At 42.5% G+C, this 26,288-nt stretch overlaps 1 protein-coding gene across 2 annotated transcripts in view; it reads left to right on the top strand.

The window, feature by feature from the left end:
• itga11b (integrin, alpha 11b) overlaps positions 1–26,288 on the top strand; it is a 101,877-nt gene that overhangs the window by 11,649 nt on the left and 63,940 nt on the right. Inside the window, exons 1-3 of one of the 2 annotated variants that reach the window (XM_029758375.1) lie at positions 5,375–5,411; positions 5,864–5,930; positions 15,902–16,013. In XM_029758375.1, coding sequence (XP_029614235.1) covers positions 5,897–5,930; positions 15,902–16,013 — 146 coding nt within the window. In that variant the 5' untranslated portion in view covers positions 5,375–5,411; positions 5,864–5,896. Of the gene's footprint in view, positions 1–5,374; positions 5,412–5,863; positions 5,931–15,901; positions 16,014–26,288 lie in introns of those variants that run through there. The other variant, XM_029758374.1, reaches the window with a different exon arrangement.

Genomic DNA, 26,288 nt, shown 5'->3' with positions numbered 1-26,288 from the left:
TGTAAAAGTTTGTGAGGGTTTCAGGTGACAAGACAAATTTCTTCTGCCACCTGAGGTTGAAGAGGCGTTGTTGCGCCTTCTTCACCACGCTGTCTGTGTGGGTGGACCATTTCAGTTTGTCCGTGATGTGTATACTGAGGAACTAAAACCTTTCCACCTTCTCCACTGCTGTCCCGTTGATGTGGATAGGGGGGTGCTCCCTCGGCTGTTTCCTGAAGTCCCGATCATCTCCTTTGTTTTGTTGATGTTGAGTGAGAGGTTGTTTTCCTGACACCACACTCCAAGTGCTCTCACCTCCTCCCTGTTTGCTGTCTCATCGTTGTTGGTAATCAAGCCCACTACTGTTGTGTCGTCTGCAAACTTGATGATTGAGTTGGAGGTGTGCATGGCCACGCAGTCATGGGTGAACAGGGATTACAGGAGGGGGCTGAGCATGAACCCTTGTGGGGCCCCAGTGTTGAGGATCAGCGAAGAGGAGATGTTGTGTCCTACCCTCACCACCGGGGGCGGCCCGTCAGAAAGTGCAGGACCCATTTGCACAGGGCGGGGTTCAGACCCAGGGCCTCAAGCTTAATGATGAACTTGGAGGGTACTATGGTGTTGAATGCTGAGCTGTAGTCAATGAACAGCATTCTTACATAGGTATTCCTCTTGCCCAGATAGGATAGGGCAGTGTGATGGCGATTGCATCGTCTGTGGACCTGTTGGGGCGGTATGCAAACTGAGGTAGGTCTAGGGTGGCAGGTAAGGTGGAGGTGATATGATCCTTGACTAGTCTCTCAAAGCACTTGATGATGACAGAAGTGAGTGCTACGGGGCGATAGTCATTTAGTTCAGTTATCTTGCCTTCTTGGGTACAGGAACAATGGTGGCCATCTTGAAGTATGTGGGGACAGCAGACTGGAATAGGGAGCGATTGGATATGTCTGTAAACACACCAGCCAGCTGGTCTGCGCTTGCTCTGAGGACGAGTGTAAGAATACTGTCTGGGCCAGCAGCCTTGCGAGGGTTAACACGTTTACATGTCTTATTGACGTCGGCCACGGAGAAGGAGAGGGGGGGCCCACAGACCTTGATAGCGGGCCACGTCAGTGGCACTGCATTATCCTCAAAGCGTGCAAAGAAGGTGTTTAGTTTGTCTGATCCGTTGAATTGTGACTAAACTCTGTCCCTATACCGACATCCGACAAACGGCCGTAACGACTGATCCTGGATCGTAAAAAAGAGGATTACAGAATCCGGATCATTCTAATGCAGATAAAATGTTTTGAAAAACTGGGCCCTGGGGTGGTCACTGACCCTGAGAATGCACATGGGTTTCAGAGCTCTATTGTCAGAGACTCAGTCTGGAGGTTTGTTTCATCTGAATCATGAAGTTACTTATTCTTCCTATTTATTTGAGATAGACAACTCATATCTGGCATCCTTAGCACAGTAAAAGCAGGGTTTGGAATCATGGGTACTGTTGTGATAAAGACCAAGGAAAATCAAATTCCTACCAGTAGAGGGAGTACAGTAGCTGGGTTTACACTTCAGTTGCATAGATATTATACATAGCTGTATATAGCTTATCACTGAACTATTGGAAACGGTTTCTAAAACATGTGTATTCTTTAGTCATGTAGGTGCATTCCCTTCTAGCAGGAGTGAGTTCAGAGGGGGATTGATCAGCCTTTCTAAATGGATCAGACAACACTTATTGGCAGCCCATATCTTACTCTCCTCTGTATGCTCTTGGCAGATAATAATAACCAGTCCATGATCTACTGATCAGGGTGTGGCAGGACAGGTTAGAGAGGTACATGAGTGTATGGTCATATTAGTTTGTGTGTGCTTGTCTTTTCCTCCTGCTTGTGACTAGCTGGATTCAAACCCTGGGTTTAAACAAGACTGTGTTTATCCGCTGAGCTAAAGCCTAGGCATTAACCCAGGGAACCAACACAATTCTTCCGGTGTCAGGCAAGGCTACTCATCACGCAAGTGTGGTTCGCCGAACCACATCCATTACACGTGGGAAGGGGTGAGGTTATCATAAGTCTGTGTTGTCAATGTTAAGCTGCAGTGAGTGATGCTGTGCCAGTAGTTGTCTGTCTCCACTGTGTGCCAGGATGTGAATGAGACTGGGTTTATTTCTGTGGGCAGGATTGTGGGATCACTGTCGGTCTTCTAATATTACTGAGAGGAATATTAAAAATATGCCTCATCATTCTTTCTCTCTCTCTCTGCCAACCATTTATATACTATTTGACATTAAACCAACCCACTAGGCACAGATGTCAGTTCAACGTCTAGTTTTGATTCACATTTGGTTGAGGTGTCAACTAACGTGAATTCAACAGGTAATCCACCAAAAATGTCATCTTGTCATTGGATTTAGGCTAAATTAAGTTGATTACTTGTTGCAAATCCAATCAGTTTTCCAAGTTGATTAAACGTCATCTCATAGATTTTTTTATGGTTGATATAACATAGAAACAACTTTGATTCAACCAGTTTTTGCCCAGTGGGAAGTGTCTTGTGAAAATACTACTGAAAGACAATGATTTACTTCCACCTAGGGCTGTATAATATTCTATATTACAGAAGTAATATTACAAAGCAAACCTACCATTCGAATGTCTTCAAACCATTGCATCACATTGTGGCGCCCAAGCAGCATCTAGAAAAGTATGGAATTATAAGAATGAAAAATGACAGACAATCTCAAAGATGGCCTCTGAAAAATTCTTTAAAAAGTATAAACACTTCTAAGAGCCAGAGAGGATCATCCAAGTGTCTGACTGTTAAAATAAGTAGAAAAACTGCCTGCATTGAAACGTTTGCTATGTGGGAGTCGAGCCATGACTTTGAGACTTTCTCAGGTCCAAAGTCTGGTCTGGTCTGGATCTTACTGAGGTTTCCCCACTGTGCCAAGTCCCTGAGACAGCTCAGATAAATGTAGTTCCTCCACAAACAGAAGCAAATTCCACTCAGCCATTAACAAAGTAATACAACCTCAGGGCACGGACTAACTACAAATCATCTTGTTTTCCCCAATGTTTATTTTCCCAGGTAGCCAAACTGATCAGAACTTTGCTTTGTTGGCACCCGTGCAAGACAATCTCACAGCTCACTGTGTTTTTAAACACACTGGTCATTCGTACAGCTGGGTGGGTAGAGTAAGGAATATCACTCTATAGTATATCCGGTGCTGATGTCTGTATCTGTTCTCCTTTTAAGGGACTCATAGTGCACATAGTTCCTAACTAGACTCGGCTACAGCAGCTCTGCTGCCAACCATTCTTACCAGGGGCAGGAAAACGTCCGATCTGTCCCTCTGCATGCTAATTTATTCTGCTTGTTATTGCATACTACTTTATTTTTTACTTGTTATTCTTGATTGATTATTATTGATCTTGATATTTGGACTGCAGTATTAAGGGAGCTTTAGTTTAAGTAAGCATTCCATTGCATCGTTTACACCTGTTGTAACTGGTGTACGCAACAAATAAACTTTGATTTCTGTGCTAAAGGCTCACTTCCGAGAAATCTTCACGTTCCCATTTTAGGTGTTGAAATACTCAGCAGTCCCACTGTGAAGCAAAGAGGGCCAAAAGGTGGGCCAGTTATCATGATGTGATATGTTCCTCTAAGCTTGATGAATTCAGGACAACACCCTGAGTTCTGAATGTGTCAAATGTATTTTTCTTGAGAAACAGGCTAATATTATTGTGTTGTTCCTGACAGTGGAGGAGAAGGAGCTCTGCGTCTGATTTAAGTATGATGACATTTAAAGCTATTTCTCTCTCTCCCTCCCTCCCTCTCTTTCTCTCCCTCCTTTAAGAGTTCCCAACAGCCCTCAATTTCTGTCACTCCCCTGAGTGATCGTTTATTTCCTTCTATAAATTCAGACAGCAAGCTGACAACATTGCCCAACTCAGTGCCACGTGCCTTTTCAGCAATTACTGTTGTTTGTAGATTCTATTTTGTGCTCTCGTTAAGAACCTACTCTGTTTTATATACATTTCCAAGTATCGCCAGGACAACACTTAATTACTCTGGTCCAAGTAGTCTCACTTGACCAGTCCTCAACATCGTATTCTCGTTCGAGAATGCTAGAGGACTTGAAAAGTCAAGTGCAATAAGCAGATCCACGTAAGGAGTGAAGAGGGAGAGGGGAATTTAAATTGAAGTCAGATCAACTTAACCCCCTTTCTGTTTTATCCAAGAGGACGTTCTTCTCATCTGCTACATCTATTTCTACTGTTCACCATTTCCTGCAGTAGAAAATAAACTTAAAAGACCATGTGACATCATTTTAATACTCCTTTTTAGGAGTGTTTGGCTACATCAAGAAAAAGAGTTTTCCCTCCCGTTTCTGTCTTTCAAGTAACCTTTCCTGATAAACATTTAAATTGAAACCAGAGGGAGCTGCTCCTGTCCCAATGTGTGGCGTGTGCTTGTCAAGAGCTGAGAGAGAACATAGTAAAGAGAGGAGAGGAAAGGAGGGAGGAGAGGAGGAGAAGCAATCTCTCCACTGAAAGGACTGTTCTTTGATCAACTTTCACAGGGGTTTTTGTCCTCCAGTGTATTCTCTCCCACTCTCTTTAATGACTATGGGTATGCGTGCCTCTTGGCTGATCATTACCACATGTTAATCGGGAGTCCACTGATTACCAGAGGTCAGGTCTAATCCTGTCACAAATACACAAATCTAAAGTATCACATACAGGATGTTACATGTACTACAAGATGCCACTGCCATCGAATCCACATGTAATACCAGGGATGATAAATAGGCTGAGACCTTGTAACAATTGTAACAAGGCACACCCTTGTCATTAACTACCAGTTTATTTCTATGTTATGACCTGGCTCAAAGGTTATACCGAATCAAATGTAATGTAAGAACAATATTGTTACATAGGATATACTTGTGATAATCATGTAACTACCCAGGAGCAAACAACTTAATGTAAAGTGAAATCTAGTTGGGTGTAACCTTTATAATTACTATATAGTTACAATGTAGCAACCTTTGCAGACAATAGGCTAACCAGGAGAAATTAAAAGACAGGAGACCTTTAGGTTTAACCATTTTAGTTGCATTGTATTTGCCATCTTAGACAAACAATAATGAAGAAACAGTCGGTGGTTGCAAAGCCGACCGGAAAAAGGTGGTGAGACAGCATTTGCCCCAGTACTTTTCAATCTGGTGTGGCGCAGCCAGGACCCAGGACCGAGTTTGGGAAATCTTGGCCTAGCTAGATAGCTATCTAACATTAGCTAGCTAGGTTTATGCAGTCATGCAGCCAACAAATAATGTTAATAGTTTAGACTCACCGAATAAATGTGTTTGGCACAGGATAAAGAAGATGAAACGATCTGCTTCTGCTACCCAAGGCCAAGGGATACTAAAAGTTCCTGAAAAGGTTAGTCAGCCAGTTAGTCCAGTAATGTTGGCATATTACTTTTTTTCCACTGTTGTTGATTATTCACAAGTGTTTATGGCACAAATGTCACTGTCTTTAAAGTAAAAAACCTACAGATTCCACCTCAGAGCAGTTTACACAGACAATATGAACACGTTTGTCCAACCATAACAAATGGATGGCTAATGCATAAAAAGCGAAATGATGGATTCTAGCATCACCATAACTTTCACAAATACAGAGACAGGCAGTCATCATGGCATCAGTATTTTTGGACCAGCTAGTGTATAGTGACACCTACTGATATGAACTGGTAATGTAGGTTTGGTTAGAATAGAGTGCAATAGAATGAGTGACACTCAATCAAATCTACTTCATGAAAAGAGGGATATTGTTATTCATGAAAATCTTGAAAGTAGTTGTTTTAATGATTGAATATATATGGCAATCAGTTCCTACAGTGAGCACCAGGGAACCAACCTCTGATGGGCCAGATGGAGACCAGGACAACAACACAAGGTTAGTGGTTATATGAATTACACATACAGTGAGGGAAAAAAGTATTTGATCCCCTGCTGATTTTGTACGTTTTCCCACTGACAAAGAAATGATCAGTCTATAATTTTAATGGTAGGTTTATTTGAACAATGAGAGACAGAATAACAACAAAAAAATCCCCAAAAATGCATGTCAAAAATGTTTTAAATTGATTTGCATTTTAATGAGGGAAATAAGTATTTGACACCCTCTCAATCAGAAAGATTTCTGGCTTACTGGTGTCTTTTATACAGGTAACGAGCTGAGATTAGGAGCACACTCTTAAAGGGAGTGCTCCTAATCTCAGCTTGTTACCTGTATAAAAGACACCTGTCCACAGAAGCAATCAATCAATCAGATTCTGTAACGGATTGGCAGTCGTGGTGAAGGAATGAGGCACAGGAAGCAGCGAGCACAGGGTAGTGGCGTATTTAATGTACACTCACTACTGAAACAAAATATTCCCAAACACAGGGGAGAAAGTACACACGGCGTAAAATAGCGCTGACACGAACATGAACCGTCAACATAGAAATAATCCCGCACAACACGGAAGCGGACCAGCTAACATAAATAGCCCCGCTAATTAACCACACTAAACACAGGTGCACAAAACCAAAAAAAGGGAAAACCAAAAAAGGGAATCAGTGGTAGCTAATAGGCCGGTGACGACGACCGCCGAGCGCCACCCGAGCAGGAGGGGGCGCCACCGTCGGTGGGAATCGTGACAGATTCCAAACTCTCCACCATGGCCAAGACCAAAGAGCTCTCCAAGGATGTCAGGGACAAGATTGTAGACCTACACAAGGCTGGAATGAGCTACAAGACCATCGCCAAGCAGCTTGGTGAGAAGGTGACAACAGTTGGTGCGATTATTCCCAAATGGAAGAAACACAAAAGAACTGTCAATCTCCCTCGGCCTGGGGCTCCATGCAAGATCTCACCTCGTGGAGTTGCAATGATCATGTGAACGGTGAGGAATCAGCCCAGAACTACACGGGAGGATCTTGTCAATGATCTCAAGGCAGCTGGGACCATAGTCACCAGAAAACAATTGGAAACACAGTACGCCGTGAAGGACTGAAATCCTGCAGCGCCCGCAAGGTCCACCTGCTCAAGAAAGCACATATACATGCCCGTCTGAAGTTTGCCAATGAACATCTGAATGATTCAGAGGACAACTGGGTGAAAGTATTGTGGTCAGATGAGACCAAAATGGAGCTCTTTGGCATCAACTCAACTCACCGTGTTTGGAGGAGGAGGAATGCTGCCTATGACCCCAAGAACACCATCCCCACCGTCAATCATGGAGGTAGAAACATTATGCTTTGGGGGTGTTTTTCACTAAGGGGACAAGACTACTTCACCGCATCAAAAGGAAAGATGGACGTGGCCATGTACCGTCAAATCTTGGGTGAGAACCTCCTTCCCTCAGTCAGGGCATTGAAAATGGGTCGTGGATGAGTATTCCAGCACAACAATGACCCAAAACACAAGGCCAAGGCAACAAAGGAGTGGCTCAAGAAGAAGCACATTAAGGTCCTGGAGTGGCCTAGCCAGTCTCCAGACCTTAATCCCATAGAAAATCTGTGGAGGGAGCTGAAGGTTCGAGTTGCCAAACGTCAGCCTCGAAACCTTAATGACTTGGAGAAGGTCTGCAAAGAGGAGTGGGACAAAATCCCTCCTGAGATGTGTGCAAACCTGGTGGCCAACTACAAGAAACGTCTGACCTCTGTGATTGCCAACAAGGGTTTTGCCACCAAGTACTAAGTCATGTTTTGCAGAGGGGTCAAATACTTATTTCCCTCATTAAAATGCAAATCCTTTTATAACATTTTTGACATGCGTTTTTCTGTATTTTTTGTTCTTATTCTGTCTCTCACTGTTCAAATAAACCTACTATTAAAATTATAGACTGATCATTTCTTTGTCAGTGGGCAAACGTACAAAATCAGCAGGGGATCAAATACTTTTTTCCCTCACTGTAAAAACAACTTTCAGAGTTAAATGTAATCCTGCCTTGTTACAAATTCTACTGTGTATAGTGTCAAATGTAACCCTGCATTACATAAAGGTTACAGAACAAGTAATAGCAGATCACTGTAATCAGATGAACAAATAATAGGTTTTATGACATAAAATTAAAATAATTTTCTACATTGAAACGTGTCATTTTTATTTTTCAAATTCCACTGCTTAACTTTGTGTGTGTATAGAGTGAAATTAATATTTAAAGACATTAACCATTCTTTGCGTAACACTCAGCCCTGCAACAGTAATTCACTAAACTACAGAGTATGTTGTCCATTGAAGTTGTTGTCTCTGGCTCTTTTGACATCAGATTCAGAATTAATAATAACAAGGTTTGTGGTAGTTTGAAGGGTTGGATCCACCTTAGGCCAGGAGTGTTTCCAATCCATATGACCCGACAAGAAAAACCTCAGCCCTGTAGTCATAGCACAGATGAAAAGGGAAGCTATCTATAATAATAATATTTTATCATAGCCTATGAATAGGGCCGCCTCATTGAAAATTACATTTTGGTCATTTAGCAGATGCTATTATCCAGAGCAACTAGGATTAAGTGCCTCGACAGAATTTTCACCTAGTTGACTCAGGGATTCAAATCAGCAACTTTTCAGTTACTTGCGCAACGCTCTTAACCGCTCAGCTACCTGCCGCCCCCATCAAAATTGATAGACTTAAAACTGACAACAAGAAGCCTGAACAGATATAACATTTTACTAAAACATAATAATGTTAAACCTTTCTTACATTTTGTATACGATGGCATATATCTCTCTATTATGTGTTGGAATACTTGGGAACAGATTTCCAAAGTTAATCACATGGAGCTGATTTGCTATTGTTTTTTACTGTCTTTTATGTCCAAAAACATTTTCTCAGAAAACTTGAGGGGCCAAATAAAATCGCTGGCCTGTGGGACAGTTGGGGAACTCTGCTCTATTCTAACAAATCTGCATTACCAGTTCATATCAGTAGGTGTCACTTTGCACTAGCTTGTCGAAAAAGACTGATGCCATGATGACTGCCTGTCTCTGTATTTGTGAAAGTTATGGTGGTGCTAGAATCCATCAATTCTCTCTTTATGCGTTAGCCATCTATCTGTTATGGTTGGACAAATGTGTTCATATTGTCTGTGTAGACTGCTCTGTGGCGGATATTGTTATTATTTTTACTTTAAAGACAGAAGTTTGTGCCACAAACATTTGTGAATAATCAACAGCAGTGGAAATAAAATAATATGCCAACATTACTGTGCTAACAAACTGGGTGACTAACCTTTTCAGGAACTTCAGTATCCCTTGGCCTTGGGTAGCAGCAGATCATTTATTTAGTGAGTCTAAATTATTAATGTTGCTGGCTGCATGATTACATCAACCTAGCTAGCTAAGGTTAATTAGCTAGTTTTATAGCTAGGCTACTAAAGCTAATGTTAGCAGTTTCATTAGCTAGCTAAGATTGGATCATAGATGCTGTAAAGAGGTCCATGGAACTCATCAAAAACAATGGAAATGCCATGAAAACACGTGGGGGAAAGGTGCCGTGGGGGAAAGATCCTGAATTGTCTCATTGCTCCCCGCAAAATTTGCTTACATTTAGGCTATTGTTTATATGTGTATTTCACACTATGCGAAAACAGACAACTATATCCAAATCGGACTTTAGTAACCACATTTTGGGACTGTTACAATACATCAACAATGATGGTTTTGACGAATATCCATTTTGTCAGATCATATTTGTTGAATGTGCATCGATCCTTTAAATGATGGCTGCCGTCTTATCGGCTCTCAACCAGTCATGCTATTTTGTTAGTTTTTTTGCATTGTTCGTAACTTGTATTGTACATAATGTTGCTGCTACCGTCTCTTATAACCGAAAAGAGCTTCTGGACATCACAACTGGGATTATTCACCTCAAATTGGATGAGGAGTTAATCTTCAATGAGTCAGACACGAGGGATATACTGCAGACACCCGACCAGGCCCTGATCCATGTGATTTGCTGGAGAAGGAAACTGAGATTTTGAGGCAAAAGATCAGGGTGCCTTGCGAGGATCAGGCGACGAGTGGCTAATCTGCCCTTGCCTTCCGTTCTGCTAGCTAATGTTCAATCGCTGGAAAATAAATGGGACGAACTGAAAGCACGTATATCCTACCAACGGGACATTAAAAACTGTAATATCTTATGTTTCACTGAGTCGTGGCTGAACGACGACATTAACATACAGCTGGCAAGTTATACACTCTATCGGCAAGACAGAACAGCAGCCTCTGGTAAGACATGGACGGGGGCCTATGCATTTATGTAAACAACAGCTGGTGCACGATATCTAAGGAAGTCTCCAAGTTTTGCTCGCCTGAGGTAGAGTATCTCATGATAAGCTGTAGACCACACTATCTACCTAGAGAGTTTTCATCTGTATTTTTCGTAGCTCTCTACACACCACCACAGAGCGAGGTTGGCACTAAAACCGCACTCAATGAGCTATAATCCGCCATAAGCAAACAGAAAAACGCTCATCCAGAGACAGCGTTCCTAGTGGCCGGAGACTTTAATGCATAGAATTTAAATCAGTTTTACCAAATTTCTATCCGCATGTTAAATGTGCAACCAGAGTGAAAAAAACACTAGACCGCCTTTACTCCACACACAGATTGCGTACACAGCTCTCCCTCGCCCCCTATTTGGCAAATCTGACCATAACTCTATCCTCCCGATTCCTGCTTACAAGCAACAATTGAAGCAGGAAGCACCAGTGACTCGGTCTATAAAAAAAGTGGTCAGATGAAGCAGATGCTAAACTACAGGACTGTTTTACTAGCACAGGCTGGAATATGTTCCGTGATTCTTCCGATGGCATTGAGGAGTACACCACATCAGTCACTGGCTTTATCAATAATTGACCGTACGTACATACCCCAACCAGAAGCCATGGATTACAGGAAACATTCGCACTGAGCTAAAGGGTAGAGCTGCCGCTTTGAATGAGCGGGAAAGAAATCCCGCTTATAAGAAATCCCGCTATGCCCTCCAACGAACCATCAAACAGGCAAAGCATCAATACACGATTAAGATCAAATCCTACTACACCGGCTCCGACCCTCGTCGGATGTGGCAGGGCTTGCAAACTGTTACAGACTACAAAAGGAAGCACAGCCAATAGCTGCCCAGTGACACGAGCCTACCAGATGAACTAAATAACTTCTATGCTGCATTCGAGGCAAGTAACACTGAAACATGCATGAAAGCATCAGCTGTTCCAGACAACTGTGTGATCACGCTCTCCGCAACCTATGTGAGTAAGACCATTAAACAGGTCAACATTCACAAGGCCGCTGGGCCAGACAGATTACCAGGACGTGCACTCCGAGCATGTGCTGACCAACTGGCAAGTGTCTTCACTGACATTTTCAACCTCTCCCTGTCTGTAATACCAACATGTTTCAAGCAGACCATCATAGTCCCTGTACCCAAGAACACTAAGGTAACCTGCCTAAATGACTACCGACCCGCAGCACTCACGTCTGTAGCCATGAAATGCTTTGAAAGGCTGGTCATGGCTCACATCAACACCCTTATCCCAGAAACCCTAGACCCACTCCAATTTGCATACCTCCCCAACAGATCCACAGATGACGCAATCTCTACTGCACTCCACACTGCCCTTTCCCACCTAGACAAAAGGAACACCTATGTGAGAATGCTATTCATTGACTACAGCTCAGCGTTCAACACCAGAGTGCCCTCAAAGCTCATCCATAAGCTAAGGACCCTGGGACTAAACACCTCCCTCTGCAACTGGATCCTAGACTTCCTGACGGGCCACCCCCAGGTGGTAAGGGTGGGTAACAACACATCCGCCACGCTGATCCTCAACACGGGGGCCCCTCAGGGATCCCCTCAGGGATGCCCTCCTGTACTCCCTGTTCACTCATGACTGTACGGCTCCAACACCATCATTAAGTTTGCTGATGACAAAACAGTGGTAGACCTGATCACCGACAAAGATGAGACAGCCTATAGGGAGGAGGTCAGAGACCTGACCGTGTGGTGCAAGGACAACAACCTCTCCCTCAACGTGATCAAAACAAAGGAGATGATTGTGGATTACTGGAAAAGGAGGACTGAGCACAACCCCATTCTCATCGACGGGTCACCAAGACAGTCGTGAAGAGGGCACCACAAAACCTATTCCCCCTCAGGAGACTGAAAAGATTTGGCATGGGTCCTAAGATCCTCAAAATGTTTTATAGCTGCAATGTCGAGAGCATCCTGACGGGTTGCATCACTGCCTGGTATGGCAACTGCTCTGCCTCCGATACTACAGAGGGTAGTGCGTACGGCACAGTACATCACCGGGGCCAAGCTTCCTGCCATCCAAGACCTCTATACCAGGTGGTGTCAGAGAAAGGCCCTAAAAATTGTCAAAGACTCCAGCCACCCTAGTCTTAGACTATTCTCTCTGCTACCGCACAGCAAGTGGTACCGGAGCACCAAATCTAGATCCAAGAGGCTTCTACTCTCATCACTTTAATACCCCCCCTGCATGTACATTATTACCTCAACTACCTCGACACCAATGCCCCCGCACATTGACATATTGACTCTGAACTGGTACCCCAGTATGTAGCCCCGCTATTGTTATTTACTGCTGCTCTTTAATTATTTGTTTTTTTTCTCTTACTTTTTTGTTGTCTTTTTTGTTGGTATTTTCTTAACTGCATTGTTGGTTAAGGGCTTGTAAGTAAGCATTTCACTGTAAGATCTGTTGTATTCGGAGCATGTGACAAATCAAATTTGATTTGATTTGATCCAGCATCCTTTGTCTATCCCCCCAGTTGGTGTTCCACTGACCTCTTTCCCACGTTTATTAATCTACCTAGTTTCAGAGGACGACTAAACTGCTTTTATTAAATTGCTTTTACTGACACATATTTTGTTTCCATAAAAATTTGTGTTCGCTCTCTTGTGAGGCAAGCAACCAGGTAGGCAGGAGAGGAGGATGAGCAAAGAAAGAAACCAAGTGCTGAATCAAACAAAGATGTGCTTGTGCAACGAAACATAGTTGTTGAGAGGCGTGGTTGATGAGGGTCTGAAGACTGTAGCTAGGAGACCACTGTGACTGACAAGGGATTCCACTGTGAAATGCCAGGGACAGGGTTGTATTCACTAGACAAAACAAAGGCAAACGGGCTGAAATTCGGTGAGGTACTATGTCAACTTTTCCAATAACAGAGGCCTACTTTTTTAACGTTGCAAAACTTTTTCGAGTTTTTCTATGACATTAACTTATGAATATGTCTGGTAAATCCGTTCAGTGCGGCTGCTTTGAAAGATCGAAAAGTACGGGGGCAAATGCTGTCTCGCCACACGTTTTCCTGCAGCTCTGCATGAATTTGTTTATTTTCAAACAGTGCCGCATTGTTGACTCCAAAAACATAATTTGTACAGAAGTAGCTAGTTATGCTAACATTAGCTAGCTAACCAGAAGAATGTTTACAGTACCATGGCTGAATGCCTCTTGATTCAACTAACTTCCCACAACGATTTTAATCAGAACATGATTAAAATCATTGCATTTAGCCAACTACTGTTTTTGTTGTACTTCTCGGGTCAAAAGATTTAAGCAAATGATCCCAATTGTAGTAGTAGCAGCTTGTGACTAGTTAATGTTGAAGTACATGGATAAGTAGCCTCGGCTAGATCTACCAGCAATATTATATTTTACATAAACTCAGGCCTGGCTGATCTGTCATTGTCTTCTGTGGAATTCAGAACATTATTGGACAAGTTTAAAGCTCTTTGTTCTTTGTATCCATAGAGACACTTACTTTTTCCTATAGTCAACCCTCCAATCATAAATTGGGAGAAGACTAATTTAGAATGACTGAAGATTTAACAGTACTTGTGTGTGTGTTTATGCACGCACATGTTCAACTTCAATAACATGTATGTTAGTGACTTTGTGTTGTTTATGGTGAAAATGCCATTAAAAACATTCCGGTACAGATTATTTTGTGTTTTTTTCCCCTGACAATCAAAACATAATATGGCTGTAACTCAGTACACTTCTTTTTAAAGAGATATTTTTTTTTTTTTTTTAGGGCCAAATTTGAACAAATTCTTAAATCGTGATTAACTAAAGCCATTAACTCTTAATTATTTTAATCATTTGACAGCCCTAGTTTGAATATGAATCTTTGTCAAATCCATAAAAGAAAAGTCAAACTGAAGGATTTTCTCTTGTCTCCTCATTTCTCCTGGTTAGCCTATTGTCTGCAAAGGTTGTTACATTGTAACTGCAAAGTCATTAAAAATGTCACTTCACTTTACATTAAGTTGCTTCTCCTGGGAAAGTACATTGTAAACATATGTATATCCCTTGTACCAACATTGTAATTACAAGTAAGTTGGTTGTTAAAGATTTGCTACATTGTAAGCACAATGCAACTAAATGGGTTATACCTAATGTTCACCTGGTTAGCCTATTGTCTACAAAGGTTGTTACATTTAAACTACATAGTAATTATAAAGGTTATACCCAACTGGGTTTCACTTTACATTGTTTCCCACTACTGTGTAGGTACATGATAATTACAAGTATATCCTATGTAAGTATATCTGGCAAGTAGCCTAGTGGTTAGAGCGTTGGACTAGTAACCGAAAGGTTGCACGATCGAATCCCCAAGGTAAAAATCTGTCTTTCTCCCCCTGAACGCCCAGTTACATAAAGGTCAAATAAAATAAAAAGCTCCATAGCTTTTGAGCCAGGTCATAATATAGAAATAAACTAATTAAAAATAAGGTTCTAGCCTATTTATCAATCCTGGTATTATATGTGGATTCGATAGTAGTGGCACCTTGTAGTTATGTGTAACAAGGTCAGATTTTGGTTGGAGTCAGTGGCGAATTTAAGTATAGGCGATATGGGCAAGGGGGCGACGCACCAAAAAATGTGGAATAGTGACATTTCCGCGATCAGTTTTCTATCGCTCATTTGCACATCACATCAATGATATCATGTCACCGTGTGGGACTGTGGGTCAATTAACTATGTCGGGGTGGGCACCCTGATTCTAGTTTGTGAGCTAGGCAGGCTACTGCCTGGGAAGGTCTCCCACTCAGAAATACAAGATGGGGAGGGGGCGGGGGTAGGTTGACCTCAGGTCTCCCCACTGGAAGCCCGAGGTAGGGGGAGCGGGGGAATCTATCAAATAGCGTACCTCGAACTTTGTACAGTACTAATGCAATTAGTAAAATCAGTCACACTGCGAAATGCTACCAAATAAACCACAATTCATTCATAATACGGTGAATATATAGTTTCACAGACATATTGTGGCATTTTTTTCTAGTTTGTGCGAAATCATTAAGAATAATATAAAACCAGTCTGCACACCACCAAGGTGAATTGGTTTAGTCTTGACTCTTGGTTAACAGTGTTGGGGGATGGGTAATGTATTGACGCTTGAGTACCAAATCAACACAAATTTGTTTCCATTTGTCTTTGTTACTTCTTTTTGATATCAAGCGTGTGATTACAAAACATTAGTTACATAGTGGAACAAGAAAATGTTTCATAACATCAGTAGTTACACATGTGGACTAACCTTCAGCAAGTGAATGTGCAATTACACATTTCGTGTTCCAAATGTGTAATACTTGATAGCTACAAAACCTTATTACCATGTAATTACTTAGTAACATCTATGTAACTACTATTATTACTACAGTTATTACTGGGTAGTTACATATTAATAGGAGCAACTTATTGTAAAGTGTTACTGGTAAGTTTGCTTCTCTCACTGTGCAAGCGGTTGGTAAGCCCGTTGAGTGTGAGACGGAACGCAATAGTGGTGCAATTACATTCATTCAGTGTACTTAATCTTTGAAATGCTTATACAATGTTTTGTGTGTGTTTCTAGGCCTTTGGCACTGCTTCAATTTTGACACAAAGAAGTACAAGATCATTGAAGGCTCCAAAGAGGCCCAGTTTGGATACACAGTGCAGCAGCATGAGGCAGGAGGACGGAAGTGGTAAGACACACTCCTTCTATTTTCTCTCTCTCACATTTCCACTCTAAATCACTATCACTTCCTCCCCACTCAGTCTTCCAATCACTGTAAAATGAAAAGAAAATGTTAATTTCATCTCACCCAAAGCTTTGGACATGGTCGGAAAGCATTTCAGAAAGGCTTTCGACAACGTTATTACTCTTCCCAGCAAGCAAAATGAACAAAATGAAGTTGAAAGGATGTCTACAAGATATATTTTCTAGGCGTTGAAGTTAAGTTCCTTTTAGGTTCTGAATGAAAGGTGAAAATACATGTTTTCCTGATGTTTAAAATACATATTTTGAGGTCCGCCCAAAACAAGAAAAAATGTGGTCGGTCAGGACCAGGCCAAATCTTCCGCACAGTACGGCATAGTTCAGTTCAGCATGGTGGAGTACAGTATAGTATTGTACAGGACAGAGTTTTCTTCTGTAGAGTACAGTTGAGTACAGTGGAGTACGGTACAATACAGTAAAGTTTAATTCAAGAGAAAAGTACAGTAGAGTACAGTTGTTTAATTCAGTACAGTACACTAGAATAGACTACATTAGAGTAAACTATACTTTACTTTTCTTTATTGTAATGTCCTGTACTCTGTTGTCCTCCACAGTACTGTACTGTGCTGTTCAAACTTGTGAAACATAGACGTCTATGCTTGGTTCAGATTTGGTCAGGACCGGACCAAATCTGAACCTATCATAGACATCTATGTTTGCGCCAAAACAAGGCAGGACAGAACCAGATCTGAACCAAACATAGATGTTGAAATCAAGGCCGGTCCAGACTGCACCAAAAAAAGTCTGTCCTTGCTTAGTGGGTTTGTACCTCTCCCAGAAAACATAGTGCTGTCCTCTCATTGCGTGTCAATGAATCAGAAAGTATTCATACCCCTTAACTTATTCCACATTTTGTTGTGTTACAGCCTGCAATAAAAATGGATGAAACATGTTTTACTCTCACCAATCTACAGTACCCCATAATGACAATGTAAAAACATGCTTTTTTTTATTTTGTATTATTTAATAGGAAATACAGAAAATGTTATTTAGATAAGTATTCACAACCCTGAGTCAATACATGTTAGAATCACCTTTGGCAGTGATTTCTGCTGTGTCTTTAAGGGTAAGTCTCTAAGAGCTTCGCACACCTGGATTGTACAATATTTGCACAAAACTGTAACTAGACCACTCAGAAACATTCAATGTTGTCTTGGTAAGCAACTCCAGTCTATATTTGGGCTAGTGTTTTAGGTTATTGTCCTACTGAAAGGTGAATTTGTCCCTCATTGTCTGTTGGAATGCAGACTGAACCAGGTTTTCCTCTAGGATTTTGCCTGTCCTTAGCTCTATTCCGTGTCTTTTTATCCTAAAAAACTCCTTTGTCCTTGCCGATGACAAGTATACCCTAACATGATGTAGCCACCACTATGCTTGAAAATATGAAGGGAGTTACTCAGTGATGTGTTGTGTTGGATTTGCCCCAAACACACTTTGTATTCAGGACATAACATTCCTTTCTTTGCCACATTTTTTGCAGTTTTACTTTAGTTCCTTATTGTACAGGCTTCCGGTCATATACTCTGTCATATAGGTTAGTATTGTGGAGTAACTACAATGTTGTACAATCCTCAGTTTCTCCACATCCATTAAACTCTAACTGTTTTAAAGTCACCATTGGCCTCATGGTGAAATCCCTGAGAGGTTTACTTCCTCTCCGGCAACTGAGATAGGAAGGATGCCTGTTTCTTTGTAGTGACTGGGTGTATTGATACAAAGTGTAATTAATACTTTGCGAGGCATTGGCAAGCATCCCTGGTGTTTGTGGTTGAATCTGTGTTTGAAATTCACTGCTTGACTGAGGGACCTTACAGATAATTGTATTTGTGGGGTAACGAGATGAGTTATTCATTCAAAAATCATCACTAGGGTAGGGGGCACTATTTTTACCTCCGGATGAAAAGTGTGCCCAAAGTAAACTGCCTGCTACTCAGGCCCAGAAGCTAGATTTGGTAGATTTGGATAGACAACACTCTAAAGTTTCCATAACTGTTAAAATAATGTCTGTGAGTATAACAGAACTGATATGGCGGGCAAAAACCTAAGGAAAATGCATCCAGGAAGTGTCATTATTTTGAAATGGCTGTTTTTCCAATGAAAGCATATCCACCATTAAAGGGATAGGACCCAGATTCCGTTCCCTATGGCTTCCACTAGTTGTGAACAGTCTTTAGACATCGTTTGAGGTTTTTATTCTGAAAAATTAGGGAGAATGACCATTTTGAGTGAGTGGATAGTGGGATGTCCCCAGAGCTGTTTCCTGCGCACGACCGAGAGCGCACCTTTCTTGTTTTTCTTTTATATTGACGACGCTATTGTCCGGTAGAAATATAATCGATTATTTCGGCTAAAACCAACCTGTGGATTGATTATAAACATCGTTTCACATGTTTCTACGAACTTTACTGGTACTAATTGGAATTTTCGTCTGCCTGTTGTGACTGCCTTTGAGCCATTGGATTAGGTTTTTGGATATAAAGAGGGACTTTATCGAACAAAATCAACATTTATTGTGTAACTGGGAGTCTTGTGAGTGCAACCATACAAAGATCATCAAAGGTAAGTGATTAATTTTATTGCTATTTCTGACTTTTGTGACTAATCTACTTGGCTGGTAATTGTATGTAATGTTTTGTGTGCTGGGCACTGTCCTCAGATAATCGCATGGTATGTTTTCGCCGTAAAGCCTTTTTGAAATCTGAGACCGCGGTTGGATTAACAAGAAGTTCATCTTTAAGCCGATGTATAACACTTGTATGTTTTATGAATTTTTATTATGAGCATTTCTGTTTTTTAATTTGGCGCTCTGCAATTTCACCGGATGTTGGCCAGGTGGGACGGTAGCGTCCCACACCCCCTAGAGAGGTTAAACTCTATTATTGTACAGAGTGAGTCCATGCTACGTATTATGTGACTTGTTAAGCAAATTTGTCATAACAAAAGGGGTAGAATACTTTTCATTTTTTATTTATAAAAAAATGTCTAAAACATAATTCCACTTTGACATAATGTGGTATTTTGTGTAGGCCAGTGAAACAAAATCTCAATTTAATCCATTTAAAATTCAGGCTGTAACACAAAATGTGGAAAAAGTCAAGGAATGTGAATACTTTCTGAAAGCACTGTTTTTGGATGAAAGAAGAGTACCCCTGGATATCAATAGGATTTTGTTCCTCCCAACAGACTCCATACAGTCATACACATCAGAACAGGAGCTGAGATGTTGCCTGGAGCTGAGATGTTTCCCAGTACCCCATAAAAGTTGGCTGAAATAGGCCTGCATCAGGCGTCTGCCTGTGGTTTGAGAATTATCTGTCAGATAAGACTCAAATAATGATTTCTGATGGCGTCAAGTCTAGTTTCCTGGATATTACCAAAGGTGTACCGCAGGGGTCGGTACTGGGACCTGTTCTCTTTACTACTTAAATAAATAATATTGGTCTATGTTAGAGTTGCAATGTGACTTTGTTGACTTAGAGAAAGCCCTGTTTGTTTTTTTAACCTGTACTTAATGAGGGCATGTCACGTCCTGACAAGTATAGAGGATATTTTGTTATTGTAGTTTGGTCAGGACGTGGCAGAGGGCAGTTGATTTATGTATTACGGGGTTTGTTGGTCACTGGTTTATGTTTTGTATTTCTATGGGTATGTTCTAGGTTAGTTTTTCTATGTGTAGGTTGGGTGCTGGACTCTCAATTGGAGGCAGGTGTTTCTAGTTGACTCTGATTGGGAGTCCTATAAGTAGGTGTGTGTTTTGTTTGTCACTTGTGGGTAGTTGTTTGATAGCACTGCTTTTGTTGAGCCTGCTTCTCTGTTCCTGTCGTTAGTTTGTTTATTGTTTTTCCGTGGTGTTCTCATTTTATTTAATAAATATGTTGAGCACGCAACCCGCTGCGCCTTGGTCCCATTCTCTCTTCAACGACAGCTGTGACAGGGCAAGACTAAATATATGTTGTTCTCTAATTCTCACAAAACATTTTCAGATGAACTACATATTTATTAATTGGATGTTTCTCCCATCGATCGGGTTCACGCCTATAAATATCCGGGCATTTGGATTGACAAAGACTTCATGTTTAAAAAACATATGGATGAGCTAGTTAAAAAACTAAGATTTAAAGTGGGATAATTTTTTTGAAATAGATCTTTCCTCTCCATAAATACCAGGAAGCAGATTGTACAGGCACATTTCCTGCCAGTTCTTGACTATGGTGACACCATTTACCATATTGTAGCAGCCTCTACTCTTAAACCTTTGAATGCCTTCTACCATAGCGCCCTTCGCTTTATCACAGGTGACAGTTTAATACTGCATTTTGTATCAAAAGGTTGGCTGGTCCTTGTTAAAGTCCCGTAGATCACTTCATTATTGCCTTTTTGTTTACAAAGCTCTATTACACAAACTTCCAAAGGACCTAACTTTGTTGCTAACGTGTAAAAGAATGAGCTACCGACCAATTTAGGGAAATGCTCCTTTAGTTTTAGTGCCCCCCATTGTTGGCACAACCTACAAAATTCATTGCATCTAGATTCCCTTGTGTCGCTAGGGCAGTGTAGGACTCTGGTGTTTTTGAGGATTGCAGTTGTTTCGATTGATTGTAGTGGTTTAGTTATTGAAATTGTGGTGTTGAGGTTGTGGTGTTGTGGTTATTTTTCTTCTTGTTTTATTTTTAATGTAAATGTTTTCTCCCTGTTTGTTAGAAAATGTTTGTACTCAGGGGACCCTTGTGTATGAAACCCTGGTCTCAATTGAGCTACACTGAATAAATAAAGTGAATTAATAAAAACTAAAAAAAGTGTAACATCTCTCTTGTACATTGGAGATTATTTATGGTCATCTTTCGTTGAAATTCTGTTTTCATATTGTAAAAGTGGAAATGTGTAATCCATATGCCTCTAGCTAGCTTTTCCCTGCTTCATCATACACAATGTGCACATGTACATGCATGCATGCAGGCGCATACACACGCACACACACATCCACACACACACACCACCAATGGGTCTCTATGGCACTGGGTGTTTTGCCAACCTGGAGACAGGGATAGGTGTCACATAGTTAACGGAAATCTGTCTCCCTCTATTTAGTATGATACGTTACATTTTGTATGGTATATATTCAACTGTGGATGTCCATCATCCATTTAGTATGATATGTTATAAATTGCAAATTCATACAATATGTTATGAACTCCACATTGTTGTGGCTAACGTTAGCTAGGCTAGGGGTTAGAGGTTAAGGTTAGGGGTTAGGAGTTGGGGTTAGTGGTTAAGGTAAGGGGAAGGGGTTAGCTAACATGCTAAGTAGTTGCTTAGACAATCGAGTCACGACCAATCTCTCTCCTTCCATTTTTGGCTTAATTATATGTAAAGTCCCCTGTTTTGTGGACCTGTGTGGTTCTGGTACTTTCACTTAAAAATCGATATGTGGAAACCATAGATTGAAATGACTTGCATTGAGCGGTAGCCCTCATTCTTACAGACACAAGAGTACAGTATGTTTGGAAAGTATTCAGACCCCTTGACTTTTTCTACATTTTGTTACGTGACAGCCTTATTCTAAAATGGATTAAATAAAACATTACACAATACCTCATAATGACAAAGCGAAAACAAACAGGTTTTTATCAATTTTTTCAAATGTATAAAAAGTAAGCAACAGAAATACCTTATTTACATAAGTATTCAGACCCATTGCTATGAGGGCTCAGGTGCATCCTGTTTCCATCGATCATCCTTGTGACTAGCTCTGAGGAAACTTTGCAGTATTTTATTTTTGAATGTATTATTTTTTACATTATTAGCGCAGGAAATGTTTTGTGTCATTACATACAGCAGGGCAGAAGGGTGGAGGTGCGTGTTTCATGATTACCTACTAATTGTAGTAACATACAGGAACTCAAGTCCTTTTGTTCACCCAACCTAGAATACCTCACAATCAAATGTCGACCGTATTATCTCCCAAGAGAATTCTCCTAGGTCATAGCCATGGCCGTGTATATCCCCCCCTCAAGCCGATACCACAATGGCCCTCAAAGAACTCCACTGGACTTCATGAAAACAGGAATCCACATATCCTGAGGCTGCATTTATTGTAGCTGGGGATTTTAACAAAGCAAATTTGAGGACAAGGCTGCCAAAGTTCTATCAACATATTGACTGTTGTACTCGAGCGGGTAAAATACTCGACCACTGCTATTCAAACTTCCAGGATGCTGACAAGGCCCTCCCCTGCCCTCCTTTCGGCAAATCTGATCACGACTCCATTTTGCTCCTCCCTTCATATAGGCAGAAACTCAGTACCCGTGCTAAGGACTATTCATGTCACGTCCTGACCAGTAAAGGGGTTATTTGTTATTATAGTTTGGTCAGGACGGGGTAGGGGGTATTTGTTTTACATGGTTTTCAGTGTGTGTCTATGTAGAGGGGCGTTTTATTTATGTTTGCGGGGTTTTTGGTTTAGTTCTATGTTGTACAGTTCTATGTCTGTTTCTAGGGTGTTTATTTCTATGTGTAGTATTTGGGATTGGGGCCTTCAATTGGAGGCAGCTGGTTATCGTTGCCTCTGATTGAAGGTCCTATAATTAGGAGTTTGTTTGTTTTGGGTATGGTGGGAGATTGTTCTTTGTATTGCTGTGTGAGCCTACAAGACTGTTTGTTGTCCGTTCATCGTTTTCTTGTTTTGTTTCGTGTTTAATAAAAATGAGCATTCACATACCCGCTGCGCCTTGGTCCATCCATTACGACGACCGTGACAGAATCTCCCACCAACCACGGACCAAGCAGCGGAGGAAGGAGCAGCAGCAGGTGGACTATCGGGAGTCGTGGACCTGGGAGGAGATTATAGCCGGAGAGGGCCCATGGACGAAGGTTAAAGAGGACCGGGAATGTTACAGGGGTACACGGTTGGCGTTTAAACCTGAGAGGCAGCCCCAATAAAAATGTTTTGGAGGGGGCACACGGGTAGTTTGGCGGGGCCAGGATTAAGCCCCAAGCCAAATCCCTGTGCTTTTTGGAGGCAACCTATTACTGGACAGGTCCCGGCAACTTATTACTGGACAGGTCCCGGCAACCTATTACTGCACTGCGTCAAGGCCAAGTATTTACAGGCCGGTGTGCGCGGTGCCAGCGCCCCGCATTTGCCAGGGGTAAGTGGGCATCCAGCCAGTAAGGGTGGAGCCAGTGCTGCGCTCGAGACTGCCAGTGCGTCTTCACGGTTCAGTGTATCCTGTTCCCGCTCCTCGCACTAGCCGTGAGGTGCGTGTCTCCAGTCTGGCACATCCCAAGCCAGCACCACACACCAGGCTTCCAGTGCATCAGCCCAGTCCAGTATGTCCTGTTCCCGCTCCTCGCACTAGCCCTGAGGTGCGTGTCCCCAGTCTGGTACCTCCACGACCAGCCCCACGCATCAGGCTTCCAGTGCGTCAGCCCAGTCCCGAGCTTCCGACGACAGTACCTTGTCCAGAGTGTCCGGTAACAGTGCCTCGTCCAGAACTTCTGGCAACAGTGCCTCGTCCAGAACTTCCGGCAACAGTGCCTCGTCCAGAACTTCCGACAACAGTGCCTCGTACAGAACTTCTGGCAACAGTGCCTCGTCCAGAGTGTCCGGCAACAGTGCCTCGTCCAGAGCCTCCGGCGACAGTGCCCCCGTAGAGAGACGGCCCACTGTCTGGAACCAAGAGAGACGGCCCACTGTCCGGAACTAAGAGAGACGGCCCACTGTCCGGAACCAAGAGAGACGGCCCACTGTCCGGAGCTCCCAGTCATCCTACAGTCCGGAGCTCCCAGAGTCGTCCTACAGTCCGGAGCTCCCAGAGTTGTCCTACAGTCCCGAGCTCCCAGAGTCGTCCTACAGTCCGGAGCTCCCAGAGTCGTCCTACAGTCCGGAGCTCCCAGAGTCGCCCTACAGTCCGGAGCTCCCAGAATCCAGTCCAGGGTCTACAGTGACAGGCTTCCGGCCGAGGTATTCAGTGGGGGTGGACTGGTCACTGTAAGAGGTTTGGGGAGGGGGGGTGTAGCACGGGAGCCGTCGGTGACGGCAGCCACCCTCCCTTCCCTCCCTTTAGTTTAGTTTTTTTTTGTGGGTATTTTTGTTGTCAGATGCATCCGGGGTCTGCACCTTTGGGGGGGGGGGGGGTACTGTCACGTCCTGACCAGTAAAGGGGTTATTTGTTATTATAGTTTGGTCAGGACGTGGTAGGGGGTAATTGTTTTATATGGTTTTGAGTGTGTGTTTATGTAGAGGGGCGTTTTATTTATTTTTCTGGGGTTTTTGGTTTAGTTCTATGTTGTACAGTTCTATGTCTGTTTCTAGGGTGTTTATTTCTATGTGTAGTATTTGGGATTGGGGCCTTCAATTGGAGGCAGCTGGTTATCGTTGCCTCTGATTGAAGGTCCTATAATTAGGAGTTTGTTTGTTTTGGGGTTGGTGGGAGATTGTTCTTTGTATTGCTGTGTGAGCCTACAAGACTGTTTGTGGTCCGTTCATCGTTTTCTTGTTTTGTTTCGTGTTTATTAAAAATTAGCATTCACATACCCGCTGTGCCTTGGTCCATCCATTACGATGACCGTGACAATTCAAAAGCAGAATCCACACTTCAGGATTGTTTTGATCACGTGGACTCGGATATGTTCTGGGTAGTTTGCAAAAGTAATTTAGAGAAACACACTGAAACAGTGACAGAGTTTATCAGGAAGTGTATAGTGTATAGACTATTAAAACCTATGCAAACCAGAAACTGTGGATAGATGGCAGCAATCGCACGAAACTGAAAGTGTGAACCATCGCATTTAAACCTGGCAAGGTTACTGGGAATATGGGAAAATACAAACAGTGTAGTTATTCCCTCCGCAAGGCAATCAAACAGGCAAAACGTTAGTATAGAAAGCCACATCGCCGACATCGACGTCATGCTCCCAGACAAGCTAAACACCTTCTTCGCCCACTTTGAGGATAAGTGCCACCGACGCAGCCAGTTACCAAGGACTGTGGGCTCTCCTTCTCCATGGCCGACATGAGTAAAACATTTAAGTGTGTTAACCCTCGCAAGGCTGCCTGCTCAGACGGCATCCCTAGGCCCATCCTCAGAGCTTTACCGGACCAGCTGGCTGGTGAGTTTACGAGCATATTCAATCTTTTCCTATCCTAGTCTGCTATCCCCATATGCTTCAAGATATCCACCATTGTTCCTTTACCCAAGAAAGCAAAGGTAACTGAACTAAGTGACTATCGCCCCATAGCACTCACTTCTGTCATCATGAAGTGCTTTGAGAGAATAGTCAAGGATCATAGCAGCTCTACCTTACCTGTCACCCTAGACCCACTTCAATTTGCTTACCGCCCCAATAGATCCACAGACGATGCAATCACCATCACTCTGCACACTGCCCTATCCCATCTGGACAAGAGGAATACTTATCTAAGAATCTTGATCATTGACTATAGCTCAGCATTCAACATCATAGTACCCTCCAAGCTCATTATTAAGGTCGAGTCCCTGGGTCTGAACCCCACCCAGTGCAACTGGGTCCTGGACTTCCTGATGGGCCGTCCCCAGGTGGTGAAGGTAGGAAACAACACCTCCACTATGCTGATCCTCAACACTGCAGCCCCACAAGGGCGAGTGCTCAGCCCACTCCTGTACTCCCTGTTCACCCATGACTGCATGGCCAAGCACACCTCCAACTCAATCATCAAGTTTGCAGACAAAACAACAGTAGTAGACTTGATTACCAACAATGACGAGACAGCCAACAGGGAGGAGGTGGGTGCCCTGGGACTGTGCCAGGGAAATAACCTATCACTCAACGTCAACAAAACAAAAGAGATAAATGTGAACTTCAGGAAACAGCAGAGGGTGCACCCCCCTATCCACATCGACGGGACCATAGTGGAGAAGGGAAAAGCTTCAAGTTCTTTGGTGTACACATCACTGACAAACTGAAATGGACGATCCACACAGACAGTATGGTGAAGAAGGTGCAACATAGCCTCTTTATCCTCAGGAGGCTGAAGAAATTTGTCTTGGCACCTAAAACCTTCACAAACTTTTACACATGCACAATTGAGAGCATCCTGTCAGGCTGTATCACCGCCTGATACGGCAACTGCACCGCAAGACTCTCCAGTGGGTGATGCGGTCTGCCCAACGCATTACCGGGGGCAAACTACTCGCCCTCCAGGACACCTACAGCACCCAAT

This window comes from Salmo trutta, chromosome 7, assembly GCF_901001165.1.
Source record: "Salmo trutta chromosome 7, fSalTru1.1, whole genome shotgun sequence".
Taxonomy (NCBI): domain Eukaryota; kingdom Metazoa; phylum Chordata; class Actinopteri; order Salmoniformes; family Salmonidae; genus Salmo; species Salmo trutta.
The sequence above is the reverse complement of the archived record's forward strand: the minus strand, read 5'-3'. Positions and strand labels throughout refer to the sequence as shown.